The following is a 15,045-nucleotide window of genomic DNA, read 5'->3' as shown; positions in this document are numbered from 1 at the left end:
CATTTTCTCTTTCGTTCAAACTTCTTGAGTGTTGTTGGAACTGCATTCATTCAGGTAAATGGAGAGTAAACGATAATACTTTTGGTTGTGCCTTCTATATGGTGGGAAAGCTTTGGGGTGCAGTCAGGAGATGAGTCAGTTGCCACTGAGTATCCAGTTTTTGAGCCAGTCCTGCAGCCACTATATTTGTGTGGTTGGCCCAGTTAAGTTTCTGGTCAATGGAAACCCCTCTAGTGTATTGATGGTGAGGGAATTTGACAGTAGAACTGCTGTTGAGTGTTAAGGGGAGATGCTTAGAATCTCCCTTGTTGGAGATCGTCATTACCTGGCACTTGTGCATAGTGTGTGCTAATTTTCATGTAATCAGCTCAAGCGTGAATGTTGCCCAGGTCTTGCTGTGTGCAGGAACGGACTGCTTCATTGAGGAGATGTGAGCGCAACTTAAAATTGCTCAGCATCAGCAACATACTAACCTCAGGCCTTAAGGTGGGGGAAAGGTCAGTTATTGGGCGGCACTGTGGCACAGTGGTTAGCACTGCTGCCTCAAAGCGTCAGGGACCTGGATTCAATTCTGGCCTTGGGTGACTGTCTGTGTGGAGTTTGTAGTTTCTCTGCATGGGTTTCCACAGGGTGCTCCGGTTTCTTCCCACAATCCAGTGATGTGCAGGTCTGGGTGGATTGGCCATGCTAAATTGCCCCTTAGTATCGAAAAGATTAGGTGGAGCTACTGGGTTGTGGGAATAGGGTTGGGGATTGGGCCTAGATAGGCCATAGAATTTGCAGTGCAGAAGGAGGCCATTCGGCCCATAGCGTCTGCACCGGCCCTTACAAAGAGCACCCTACTCCAGCCCACATATCTACCTTATCCCTATAACCCAGTAACCCCCACTTAACCTTTTTTTGGACACCAAGGCAATTTAGCATGGCCAATCCATCAAACCCACACATCTTTGGACTGTGGGAGGAAACCCACGCAGACACAGGGAGAACGTGCAGACTCCGCATAGAGAGTGAAACAGCCGGGAATCGAACCTGGGACCCTGGAGCTGTGAAGCAACTGTGCTAACCACTATGCTACCGTGCTGCCCTTGGTAGGGTACTGGCATTTCCAAGGGTAGGTGCAGACTCGATGGACCAACCGGCTTCCTTCTGCACTGGATAGAAGATTCTATGAAGTAGCTGAAGATGGTTGGGCCTAGGACACTACTCTCAGGAACTTTTGCAGTGGTGCCCTGGGAACAGATGATTGACACTGAGTAACCACAATCATGTTCCTTTTTGCTCGGCATGACTCTAACCAGTGCAGTTTTCCTCCTGATTCCTATTAACTTTAATTTTGCTAGCGCACCTTGGCCAAATGCTTCATGTCAAGGGCAATCTCTCTCACTTCACCTCTTGAATTCAGCTACTTTGTTCATATTTGGACCAAGGCTGTAATGGTGTCTGAAGCCAAGTAGCCCTGGTAGAACCAAACCTAAGCAGGTTATTTGTGAGTGTCACTTGGCTACACTGTCAATCAATGCACTTTAATGTCACTTTGCTGCTGTTTGAGAGCAGGCTGATGGGGCAGTAATTGGCCAGACTGAATGTGTTCTGCTTTTTCTTGGCAGGGCAACCTGGAAAGTTTTCACCTTGTTGAACAGATTCCAGTGTTGTCAACAACTTGACAGGAGCACAACTAATTTCCTAACACAATTCTGCAGTACTGGTATCGGGCACTTGTCTGGGCCCATAGCCTTTGTGTCCAGTGCGTCAGCCATTTTTTGATGCCCATAGAGTGAATTAAATTGGCTGCGGACCTCAGGAGGAGGCTAAGATGGATCATCCACTCAGCATTTCTGGGTGGACTCTTTTCAAGCTTGCCTTTTGCATCACATGTTGGGCTGCACTATCATGAAGAGTAGGAAATTCAAGGAGTCTTCTTTCACTCCAGTTAGTTGTTTAATTATCCACCAACGTTCACAACTGGATGTGACAGGATTGCAGAGCTCTGATCTGATTCTTTTGTTGAGGGATTGCTTAGCTCTGTCCATAGCTTCCGTTGATAACAAGCATGTAGTCCTGTGCTGCAGCTTCACCAGGCTTGGTGAATTTTATTAATTTTAGCAATCTCTGTTGCTGCTCATTGAAACTTGGCTTTAGATGCCAGTGACATTCTGGCCTGAATGCAGGGGAATTCTTTAAGCTGAACTGTTCCAAACCGTTGAACTGAAAACTCTGGGGGATTAGATTCGCTGCATCTCGTTTATTGGACAGAGGATGAAGAATAGATTACCATGGAAATTGTATTCTACTGCAACCAGCTGTCATTACTCATTATTCAAGCAGCTAACATTACAGGCCAATGAATAGTTGTCTGATAATGTTAGTAGAGAGCTACCTCCATAGGCTCTGGGAAACAGTTTGTATTAACCTGCATGGAACACACGGGGCTGGGTTGATTGTTTTCCCTGTGTGGCTCGATAAGCTCCCCGCTAACTGCGGGGCTGATACCTTATTGTATGTAAGATCGGCCAGATAGGAACACAAAGAGAGGGGACCTGGTGAGGTTCAACTGGATTCCTTTAAACGGTTACTTTGTGTTGCTCGTCTGACTCCCTTTGCCTTTATTAAACTGGCAAAGAAGATAAACTGGAATTGTCGACATGCTACTCTGCCACCTGTGCCATCTCTCCGCCACTTTGCTTCTCCTGGGACTAAGGTATGGCGTTGAGTGTTTCACTGTGCTTTTGTTTGGTCGATTGGATGCTTTTGACCCTACAGTTGCGACTTGGAATCAGTACGCATATGCTTGCAATACATTTTCCATGCCAACAACATAACCAAAAATAAGCACCAGACTGTGATGTTATTGATGGCCTGCGCTGCATACATATTCGGCATAATTAGGGCCTCATATTTCCGGCAATGCCGGATACAATAGCATTGATCAGCTCATCGCACTATTGGGGAATCACTTCAACCTGACACTGTCCATCATTGTGCAACGGTACAGAATCAATACGCCAGAAAATTCAGAAGGGGAGTCAGCTGCTGAGTATGTTTCCCGGTTATGGAAAATCGCAGAGTATTGCACATATGGGGCTGTGTTGGTGGATATGCTTTGTGACTGCTTAGTTTGCGGTATTCTCGGCATACAGAAAAGACATCTGGGTGAAGGTTCCCTAACATTCCAGCAGGCTCAGCGATTCCTCTTTCACTGGAGAGTGCAGGAGCTTTAAGGAATGGAGGTGAATGTCGTTCGACGCCACTCCCCTCGCTGCCTTTCAGCTCCTAGAATGGACTTCCATGATTCAGTAAGTGCAAAGTCACAAGGGTCTAGCCGGCTGTACTGTGTGACTGCACCACAGGTGGCCCCTATTCACATCCCAGTGCAGGTTAACGGGCACTTAATTCAGATGGAATTGGATTCGAGTTCTGTTGTTTCAGTAGTGCCGCGCCACGTGTTTGACCAAATCTGACATGGGGCTAGTAGATTGTCGTTGGCTGATTCGACTGCCCGCCTCGTTATGTTTGTCTATTGTGGGCTCCATGCTCGCCCTGGTGGTCTAAGGACATCAATCTTTGAGTCTTCCCCTCAGTGTGGTGCAGGGAGACGGCCCCAAACTGCCAGGTCGGGATTGGCTGCACCACTTGCACCATACTGGCAATGTGTCCTCAAGATGGAAGCAGGCAGCTTATATGCGGTGCTGCAGAAATTCCCTGATGTTTTCAGGCCTGGCCTTGGAAAAATTAAAGGGGCTGTGGTGAAATCCAAGTGGATCCGCAGGCCCTGCCTCATTTTTTTTATGCTCGGCCAGCCCCCATGCCGAAATTTGATGGGTCGCCGACTCCGGACTCGGTTGGGTTTGTTGTTCCCCAGCATCAGTGCCACTCACGTTGCACGTCTCGAGGTGGGCAATGGCCGTAACTTTGGTGAAGGTGCTCCCTGGCTTCCAGGGGGTTGTCGTTCGTCAAACTGGTCCCGTTTCATTGCAAGTCACTGTTCAAGGTCAGCTGGATCACATTTACATTACATAGAATTTACAGTGCAGAAGGAGGCCATTCAGCCCATCGAGTCTGCACCGGCTCCTGGAAAGAGCACCCTACCCAAGGTTAACACCTCCACCCTATTCCCATAACCCAGTAACCCCATCCAACACTAAAGGCAATTTTGGACACTAAGGGCAATTTATCATGGCCAATCCACCTAACCTAACATTAGTGCCTGGCTCCTAGGGGGAACTTCACCCCGGTCTTATCGGTTGCCCAGGTTCCACAGTCTGTGCACCCGACTATGTTGTTTTCTTCTCATACCGAAATGCCTGATGTTTGGTCATCTGTTATGGAGGTACAGACCTCTGAAGTCTCTGACTGGGACATTGTCGTTCGGTCGTCTTTGGCGGGTTCTCCGCCTGGGCGGTCCAGCCGCAAGTGTCATTCTCCGGCTCGTTGTATTCCGGCTGATTCGGTCCCACTGCCGGGAAATGCTGTCCCAAGGCCAAAGTGCCTGCGTTGGCGCTTGCTGGGGTTGCGCCGGTTTCTTCTGTTCCTTCCTTCCTCATCAGTGTTTTAAACTTTTCTTCATCTGCTCCTCATCTTCATCGTCCTCGTCGTTGCCTATGTCTTCTGACTTTGGGAGGAGAGGTGTAATAACCTGGATGGAACATACAGGGCTGGGTTGATTGTTTTCCCTGGTGTGGCTGGAGGAGAATGAGCTTCCACGCTAATTACAGGGCTGATACCATGTTGTATACAAGGTGGAAGAGATCTACCATGCGGAATTAGTGAGAAACTTGCGACACTTAAACTCAGTAGAAATTTGAGTTAAAACTTCTCGGATGCAAACAAGAATCGTTTATTGCCTCTATTTGATTACAATTGAGAGTCACTTAAATATTCTCTAATAAGTCCGGCTAGCAAAAAGGACTTGAAGAGAAGCAACTTGTACACAATTTAACTTTCAAAATAATACAGAAATGGTTTCTTGCTTATGGCACAACAGCTTGCATTTACTTCAAGAGTTAGAGTGGAAAAGTGAAAAATAGAATTAGCGAATAGTTTAGATCAAAGTATCGAATGATCCGGATAAAGATGGCCATACGGACCTTCACAGTTATAATCCGTCTTTAGCCATCTATCTACACCTCTAAGTCATCCTAATTGGTTTGGGTTAGAATTAAATGAGTTTGATTTGACGGTCAGCTGTCAGCCTTTAATGTGCAACATTAGCTTTAAATGTTTCATGTCTGAATACTTGTGCATGTTCTGGAATGCAATTCTGTGCTGTTATCACGACCAGTTTAAACTGGACTTCTGCTGACTTAGCTGTTAGCCACATTGTAGACAATAGCGCCTTAATGTTGCTGTGGTGCCTGTCCTGTCCTTGGATTGATATCTGGTATGGCCTGTGTTTTAATGTCACACTGTCTTGCAAATGTATTTGCTAGAACAATGGAGCTCAGTAAAAGTGAATTATGCTGTTTTGTGTCTCTATTGAAGCTATGTGTTTTGAGATGACCTGAGGTTATGAGTGAATTTAAAATGGGGATTTAAAACTGGGGCTTAATATTTTATGCTAAATAGCCATCCGTTACCTATCAGGTGTATTAGAACATAGTTGTTTTCGACACAAGGTCGGCCAGACAGGAACCGCGGCGGTCAGAGAGCGAGGACCCAGTGAGGTTCAACCGGGTCCCTTTGTAAATATTATGCATTAGAAATAAATATATTCTTTGTTTTATTCCACTGACTCCCTTTGTCTTTATTAAACAGTTACAGAGCTGTGGCATCCGCTGCAGAATACACTTTGCACAACCTCTGTCAGTCAGTCACCACTGCTGTCAACCTTTTTGGCCTTTAGCTGCTTCCAGAGCATCACAAGCAGTATAAATCAACTTGAAGCGTAATACCAAACGCCTCACTGAGGAACTGTTCCGCAGTGCCAACTTATTGATCACTTTATCTCACTAAATAGGAAAGCAGCCAGGCGTGATTGTCCAATCTTAATAAATCCAAATCTGTAGTGCAGGAGGTAGGTGCCCATGTTGCCATCTGAGCCTCTTGGAATAATATCTTGGTGTGCATGTACTGAAAAGGACTCCACTCCAACAAAGGCGGCTTAATTGATGATCAATATTTCATCCATTTTGTCAGTGCAGAATGTTTCAATTTTAAGATCATCACTTATGCTACCTTTACCTGAAGGAGAAGGCAATCTGGAAGAGTGGCTGTTTGGATCCGAATCAAGCCGCCGCAAACATTGTTAGTGATCCGCTTCTGCAAGCCATGGATGCAAGTTGAGCACAGACAAATTGAGACCATTTAGTTATCGGGATCACAGAGGATACTCTGCAACATCCGGAGGGTGATCTTCACCTTCCCCTTGTCATAATCCCTCTGTGCCCTTATTAAAAAAATGTATTTTATTACAAACATGTATCAAAGCAGGTTACAGCAAATAAACACCCCTGGAAACATGGGTGGGAACCTCCGACCCCCTGCCGGGTTGGAGAATCGGCAGGGGGGGGGGAGGCGGCGTGAATCCCACCCCCGCTGGCTGCCGAATTCTCCGGCGCCGGGGATTTAGCGGGGGGGGGAAATCGCGCTGCGCTGGTTGGCGGCCGCTGGCAGTGGGCTCCCCCCGGCGATTGTCCGGCCTGCGTTGGGCCGAGTGGCCGCCTGTTTTCGGACGGTCCTGCCGGCGTAAATTAGACTTGGCACTTACTGGGGGGACCTGGCTCCAGGGGCGGCCTCCGGGGTCCTCGGGGTGGGGGGGCTCTGGCCCCGGGGGTGGCCCCATGGTGGACTGGCCCGCGATCGGAGCCCACAGATCCGCAGGTTGGCCTGTGCCTTGGGGCACTCTATTCCTGCATGCCGGCCAGTGCAACGGCATGGAGATGACGACCCCCCCCCCCCCCCCCCCCCGCGCATGCGCTGGGATGACGTCAACACATGCTGGTGCTTTCGTGCATGTGCCAACTCGCGCCAGCCGGCGGAGGCCCTTCGGCACCGGGTGGCATGGCGCCAAGTCCCTTCCGTGCCGGCTGGCGCAGTGCAAACCACTCCGGCGCCGGCCTAGCCCCTGAAGGTGCGGAGGATTCCGCACCATCTGGGTGGCCCGAAGCCGGAGTGGTTCACGCCACTCTTTTGCGCCGGAGTTGCCCACCCCGCTGGATTCCGAAGAATCCCGTCCCATACTTCCGAACAATCAACGATACAGTCTGTACAGATTTTTCCCCTTTTTCACCCTCTTCCCTCCACCCTTCCTCCCCCACCCCCCTGCGACAAACAGCTTCTCAAACACAGTCACAAACATCCCCCACCTTTTCTCAAATCCCCCTGCTGACCCCCTTAACTCATGTGGCGCTAACAATTATACTCAAAGCCGAGAGACTAGTACAATAGAGGCTTTATTGCTGTACGATGTTGTCCCTCCATCCGCAACTGTAGACTGAGGGTCTGAGCAGCTCTCATACATATTTATACACAAGCTCCCTGTGGGCAGAGCTAGCCGGCAGGGGCTGACCGGAGGAACCTGTATTACAGGTACAGGCATACATCCCCCTACTGCAGTACACATAACTACAGTGGTTATCTCACCACATTCACCCCCTGTAAAAAATGAGTCCGGCGGGGGTGGCGTGTAACTCTAATACAAAAGGGTCCAACAAGGAAAATCAAGAGTCCATCCGGTTAGCAGGTTACAAGTTGAGCCGAATCGGTGGTCGGACGTTCCTCTGTGATCGGCGTAGCTGTGGTGGTGACGTCGGCACAGGCGGTGATGGCCCCGATGGTGCAGGTGCTGGCGGTGTTGGTGCTGGCTGCTGGCGGGATGACTCCGAGAGCAAGCCAAAATCTTCCATGTCCTCCAGGGTGGGCAGGGGGATGAGGGATGGACCTGATGGGGACGAATAGGGGGGCGCTGGGGTTGGCGCAGGAAGGGGTGTGGGCATGGGATCGGCACCTGAGGGAGCCAGGTCCCGGAGCGAGACTGTGTCCTGGCGGCCGTCTCTGAGGGTTGGCGTGGAGAAGGCGTACTTTGTCCACCAGGGGTTCCGCCTTGTGGTGCCGTACATGCCTACGGAGAAGGACTGGGCCCGGAGTCGTGAGCCAAGTCGGGAGCGACACTCCGGATGTGGACTTCCTAGGGAAGGCAAAAACACGTTCATGGGGTGTACTGTTAGTTGCGGTGCACAGTAGCGACCGAATGGAATGGAGCGCGTCAGGGAGGACCTGCTGCCAGCGAGCGGCTGGGAGGTTCCTGGACCGTAGGGCCAGCTGGACGGCCCTCCATACCGTCCCGTTCTCCCTCTCTACCTGCCCGTTTCCCCGGGGGTTGTAGCTGGTCGTCCTGCTGGAGGCGATACCCCTGCTGAGCAGGAACTGACGCAGCTCATCGCTCATGAATGAGGATCCCCTGTCACTGTGGATATAGTCGGGGAAACCGAACAGGGCAAAAATGGAATCCAGGGCCTTGATGACGGTGGCAGACGTCATATCTGGGCATGGGATGGCAAAGGGGAACCTAGAAAATTCATCGACCACACTAAGGATGTAGGTGTTGCGGTCGGTAGAGGGAAGGGGCCCTTTGAAGTCCACGCTGAGGCGTTCAAAGGGGCGGGATGCTTTCACCAGGCGCGTGCGATCTGGCCGGTAGAAGTGCGGCTTGCACTCCGCACAGATCTGGCAGTCTCTGGTGACTGTCCGTACTTCCTCGACGGAGTAGGGCAGATTGCGGGCTTTGATCAGATGGTACAAGCGGGTGACCCCCGGATGGCAAAGGCTGTCGTGCAAGGCACGGAGCTGGTTCACTTGTGCACTGGCACATGTACCTCGGGAGAGGGCGTCTGGGGGCTCGTTGAGCTTGCCGGGGCGATACAAGATCTCGTAGTTAAAGGTGGAGAGCTCGATTCTCCACTGCAAGATTTTGTCATTCTTGATCTTGCCCCGCTGCGTGTTGTTGAACATGAAGGCTACCGACCGTTGGTCAGTGAGGAGAGTGAATCTCCTGCCGGCCAGGTAATGCCTCCAGTGCCGCACCGCTTCAACGATTGCCTGGGCTTCCTTTTCGACAGAGGAATGCCGAATTTCGGAGGCGTGGAGGGTGCGTGAAAAGAATGCCACGGGTCTGCCGGCCTGATTCAGCGTGGCGGCAAGGGCGACATCTGAAGCGTCGCTCTCTACTTGGAAAGGCAGAGTCTCGTCTACGGCGTGCATCCCCGCCCTGGCTATGTCAGATCGAATGCAGGCGAAGGCCTGTTGTGCCTCGGCCGAGAGGGGAAAATGTGTGGACTGGATAAGTGGCCGGGCCTTGTCTGCGTATTGCGGGACCCACTGGGCGTAATAAGAGAAAAACCCAAGGCAGCGTTTGAGGGCCTTGGGGCAGTGGGGAATTGGGAGCTCCATGAGGGGGCGCATGCGGTCGGGATCGGGCCCCAGTAGTCCGTTTTGGACTACGTAGCCAAGGATGGCTAAACGGTCTGTGCGGAACACGCATTTCTCCTTGTTGTACGTGAGATTAAGGAGAGATGCGGTGTGGAGGAATTTATAAAGGTTGGCATCATGGTCCTGCTGGTCATGGCCGCAGATGGTGACATTGTCGAGGTATGGGAAGGTGGCCTGCAATCCGTACCGGTCAACCATTCGGTCCATTTCTCGCTGAAAGACCGAGACCCCATTCGTGACGCCGAAGGGAACCCTCAGAAATTGGTACAGACGACCGTCCGCCTCAAAGGCAGTGGAGGGACGGTCCGATTTACGGATGGGGAGCTGGTGGTAGGCGGATTTCAGGTCAATAGTAGAGAAGACCCGATACTGTGCAATCTGATTGACCATATCAGAAATGCGGGGGAGGGGGTACGCGTCGAGCTGCGTGTACCGGTTGATGGTCTGGCTGTAGTCCACGACCATCCTGTGCTTCTCCCCGGTCTTAACCACTACCACCTGGGCTCTCCAAGGGCTGTTGCTGGCCTCGATGATACCCTCCCGAAGCAGCCGCTGGACTTCGGACCTGATGAAGGCCTTGTCCTGGGTGCTGTACCGTCTGCTCCTGGTGGCGACGGGCTTGCAATCCACAGTCAGATTGGCAAAGAGGGAGGGGGGCTCAACCTTGAGGGTCGCGAGGCCGCAAACGGTGAGGGGAGGTAGGGGGCCACCGAATTTGAGGGTGAGGCTCTGGAGATTGCACTGGAAATCCAGGCCTAGTAGGAGTGAAGTGCAGAGGTCAGGGAGAATGTACAGACGGAAACGGTCGAATTCCACACCCTGTACAGTGAGTTTAACCAGGCAGAAACCCCGGATCGGGACAGAGTGGGAACCGGAGGCAAGGGCGATCTGCCGGTCGGCGGGATGGATCGCAAGGGAATAGCGCCTTACCGTGTCCGGGTGGACGAAGCTCTCGGTGCTCCCGGAGTCGATGAGGCAGGAGGTCACATGGCCGTTGACCAGCACCGATGTGGAAGAGGGTGCCAGGTTGCGAGGACGGGACTGGTCGAGCGTAACGGAGGCGAGCAGTGGTTGGTCGGCGGTTGAGTCAGATGAGTCCGACGAGGAGCGGTAGCGACCCGTGTCCCGTGATGGCGGCCCCTGGAGACGAGATGGCGGCATCCGCAGTACCTGTGGGTAAAATGGCGGCGTCCATGGAGCGCACGTTATGGGGTCGGAACAAAATGGTGGCGCCCATGGAACGCACATGGCTGTGGTGGATGAAGATGGCGGCGCCCATGGGGCGCACATGGCGGGGGCGGCAAAAGATGGCGGCGCCCACTGATCGCACGTGGGGTCAGGGGAAGCGGACGGCGGGGCCCATTGAGGGAGCGGCTGAGGCGTGGGGGACCGGCGGCGCGATAGCGGCGACCGTCCGGGACTGACACACCGCTGCAAAGTGGCCTTTCTTTCCACATGCTTTGCAGGTCGCTGTGCGGGCCGGGCATCGTTGGCGAGGGTGCTTCTGTTGGCCGCAGAAGTAACAGTGGGGACCCCCAGGGGGTGCGGTGCGGCGGGCAGCACAGGCATAGTGCGCGGGGGCGGCTGCTGGGGGGCCGTTTGCGGGGTCCACGAGGGGTGGGACGGATGGGCCTGGGGAGCCGTTTGCGGGGTCCACGAGGGTTAGGACGGGTGGGCCGAGTGGCTAGCGGAGTAAGTGTGCGCACTACGGGAGGCGGCCGTCATGGAGAGCGCCAGGGCCTTTGCGGCCGCGAGGTCGGGGGCGACCCCTTCCAGCAGTCGTTGCCGGATGGGGTCCGATGCAATGCCTGTAACGAAGGCATCGCGCATGAGTAAATCCGAATGTTCCGCGGCTGTGAGGGCCCGGCAGTCGCAGTCTCGTACCAGAGGTATAAGGGCCCTCCAGAAGTCCTCAATCGACTCACCCGGCTGCTGGACGCGAGTAGAAAGTTGATGCCTCGCAAACAGGGTGTTTGTCGATGGTGCATAATTCTCCTTGAGCAGTTCCATAGCTGCGGTGTAGTCGGTCGCATCTCGAATGAGCGGAAAGACGCTGGAGCTAAGTCTGGAGTACAGGAGTTGCTTTTTCTGAGCCTCCGTCGGGGGAGGGTGTGCTGAAGAGATGTAGGCCTCGAAGACTGCGAGCCAGTGATCAAAGTCTTTTCTGGCGTGAGGCGAATGTGGATCCATCAGACGGTCAGGCTTGACTCTGATGTCCATGGTGACTGGGAAATCGTACAGCAATAAATTGTGGCGCTAACAATTATACTCAAAGCCGAGAGACTAGTACAATAGAGGCTTTATTGCTGTACGATGTTGTCCCTCCATCCGCAACTGTAGACTGAGGGTCTGAGCAGCTCTCATACATATTTATACACAAGCTCCCTGTGGGCGGAGCTAGCCGGCAGGGGCTGACCGGAGGAACCTGTATTACAGGTACAGGCATACATCCCCCTACTGCAGTACACATAACTACAGTGGTTATCTCACCACAACTCATACCTTATCTTCTCCAACCACAGGAAGTCGTACAGGTCACCTAACAGTGCCGCTACCCCCAGTGGCGATGCCGACCGCCACTCCAGCAAAATTTGCCGCGGTGCAATCAAAGAGGCGAAGGCCACGACATTGGCTTTCCTCCTCTCCATGAGCTCCGTCTTCTCCACCACTATCCTATCTAAGACCGTGAACACTCCCGCCCAGAATCTTCCCAATTTTTCGTAACTCCGAAACATGTGTGCGTGATTCGCTGGCACCCGCCCATACCTCTCACACTCATCTACTACCCCGTGAAAGAATCCACCAGTTCTTTTTTTTTAAAATTTAGATTACCCAATTATTTTTTCCAATTAAGGGGCAATTTAGCGTAGCCAATCCACCTATTCTGCACATTTATGGGTTGTGGGGGCGAAACCCATGCAGATACGGGGAGAATGTGCAAACTCCACACGGACAGTGACCCAGAGTCGGGATCGAACCTGGGACCTCAGCGCCGTGAGGCAGCTGTGCTAACCACTAGGCCACTGTGCTGCCCTGAATCCACCAGTTCTCGCCGGAGTCATATGCACCCTGTGCATCACCTTAAACTGTATCAGGCTCATCCTTGCACAAGGGGAGGTCCCGTTTACTATTCGCAGTGCCTCACTCCATTCTCCCCAATTGATCTCCCCTCCCAACTCCGCTTCACCACCTGTTCACCTCCCTGCTCCCCCAGCCACTTGTATATATCCCCAATTCTTCCCTCCCCTTCCACATCCGGACACAACCTCTGAACACTTACATCTGATTCTGTGCAACATGGAATCAGATACCAGATTGGTATATCCTCTGCCAAGTAGATTTGTCCCTCCTGTTGTCAACTACTGTGCCAAACAGAAAAGTGTCTGAGATGTGAAATGAAATGAAAATCGCTTATTGTCACGAGTAGGCTTCAATGAAGTTACTGTGAAAAGCCCCTAGTCGCCACATTCCGGCGCCTGTCCGGGGAGGCTGGTACGGGAATCGAACCGTGCTGCTGGCCTGCTTGGTCTGCTTTAAAAGCCAGCGATTTAGCCTGGTGAGCTAAACCAGCCCCTGTGAGTTTGAGGAACACAATGAAGGAACCAAGTGGTATTGCATTGTATTTGTAAGTCAAAGGAAAGCATTTTGCATATAGATTTGTGAAGTCCCTTTTAACCCGTGTGCCAATAACGAGCACAACAAATTGGAACTTGGAGTGCCCTGTACATGTTTGACATTATCAGGTCAGTTATCTGGGTGCAGAGTGATTTGAAGCAAGTGTTTTGCAAGTTTATCTGACCGAGCTATTTGTATTAAACATTTTTGGATCACCTTGTCTTCCAGTATATACAGGCTCTTGTTGCAAAAAAATTCAGAATCCCTTTTTGCCAGCCTTAGAATTTAAAATTGATGCCTAGAAATTTCCTTTGCATCTGGCATTCAAACAAGGAAAACCAGGGGAATTATCAGAGGGCATATTTCCTACTTTTGTTTTTCATTCTAATACACATGCATAAATATAGGAGGTAAATCCTTTGCTGCTGAACCAACAGTGGGAAATCGTAGGCGCAGGAGCAGTGGATGTAGCAGAGCTCATCCCTAAACAATTTCCTGTCCACGTGTGTCCCTGCATGGTTGATTGACATGGATGAGAAAGTTAAACTAACAAAAGATGAGACCAAAAACAGAAAATTCTGCAAATGCTCAGCAGACCAGTCAGCATCCAAGGAGAGAGAAGCAGAGCTGATGCTTCAGGTTAATGACCTTTCATCATAATTGGGAAAAAAAGTATCGATGTAACATGTGTTAAGCAAGTATCGAGGCAGGGAAGGAGGAAGAGGGCAGGAAAGACGAGGAAATGTGCATGATGGTGTGAGACTGGCTACTACAAGGGATCTTCCATCAGTTCACTTTCTTTGAAATGTAATTTGAAGCAATGTAAAAGTTATAGTATAATTGCAAATCCTGATGTGGAAAGAAAGTTGCATTATGTTTTATGCAACTAAACAATGGGCAGAACATAGTGCTCTTTTTGAAATAATGCCAGAGGATTTCTTGCATCGACTTGAATGGACAGACAGCACATCTGGCAGTGTGATAGCACATAACAAAACAACAACCTGTATTATAACAATCAAATGGCCCACGGTGCTCCCCAGGGACTTAATCAAACAAAATATGAGACCAAGTGTGGAAGGGAAATTAATGAGTGCCAATTTAGAAGCATGCTGGGAAATGCTTGACAATAATTCAAGCATGCTTTTGGACTAAAATAATACTGCTTAATATTCTGCTCTCAGCCTTATTATGAAAACAAATGTCCTCCGAAAGTTAACAAAATGTGTACTCTAATTGTTTATCCAAGGGCAAGAACTACGTATTTCATCTTACGTACTTTCCAAGGTCTATTTAACATAAACATGCCTGTTTACTTCAAGCTGTTATTTTTTCAGACTATAAAATCTGCATTCTTCAATAGAATCTCAGAGTGCAGTGCCTTGGCTTTGCAGCTGAAACACTCTCTCAGTTCAGATGTGGTCTCACTAATGCCCTGTATAACTGAAACACAGTATCCTCACTTTTATATTCAATTTCCATTGCGACAAAGGATAGCATTCCATCAGCCTTCTTAATGCTGTACCTGCATATTAATTTTTTGTGATTCATGAACTAGAACACAAAGGCATTGCTTCATTGTTAACCAGTGAAGGGCAACAATGTGCAGGGATGATGGGTAAATGGGACCTGGTGTGAGTTAGAACATGAGCAGCAGAACTTTGGGTTTACAGAGGATGGAAAGTCAGAGGTCAGCCAGAGGTGCATTGGAAAAGTGAAGGCGGGAGATACAAAGGCATGGATGAGGGTTTTGGCAATGTAGTAGTCACCACTGTTGTGTGTGTGTGTATATATATATATCGCATATGAGGTGTATTACGGTAAGGCTCCTGTATTACAGGTACGGGGGTAGATTCCTACCTGCTGGCTCCGCCCAGTAGGCGGAGTATAAATACGTGGGCTCGCCGAGCTGCAGCCATTTCGGCAGCATGTGCGGATGGCTACACATCTCTGCGTAATAAAGCCTCGATTACACTCTACTCTCGTCTCGTCGTAATTGATAGT

The 15,045-nt window shown here is 50.8% G+C and overlaps 1 protein-coding gene across 12 annotated transcripts in view; it reads left to right on the top strand.

Annotated features, from left to right (window-relative positions):
* frrs1b (ferric-chelate reductase 1b) overlaps window positions 1–15,045 on the top strand; it is a 133,613-nt gene that overhangs the window by 52,281 nt on the left and 66,287 nt on the right. For 2 of the 12 annotated variants that reach the window (XM_038793944.1, XM_038793943.1), the window contains exon 1: window positions 2,277–2,701. The exons of 8 other annotated variants lie outside the window; for them this stretch is intronic. In XM_038793944.1, coding sequence (XP_038649872.1) covers window positions 2,646–2,701 — 56 coding nt within the window. In that variant the 5' untranslated portion in view covers window positions 2,277–2,645. Of the gene's footprint in view, window positions 1–2,276; window positions 2,702–15,045 lie in introns of those variants that run through there. 2 more of the 12 variants (XM_038793933.1, XM_038793932.1) reach the window with 1 other exon arrangement.

This window comes from Scyliorhinus canicula, chromosome 4 (assembly GCF_902713615.1).
Source record: "Scyliorhinus canicula chromosome 4, sScyCan1.1, whole genome shotgun sequence".
Lineage (NCBI taxonomy): Eukaryota > Metazoa > Chordata > Chondrichthyes > Carcharhiniformes > Scyliorhinidae > Scyliorhinus > Scyliorhinus canicula.
Note: the sequence above shows the minus strand (reverse complement) of the source record. Positions and strands in the feature narration are given on the sequence as shown.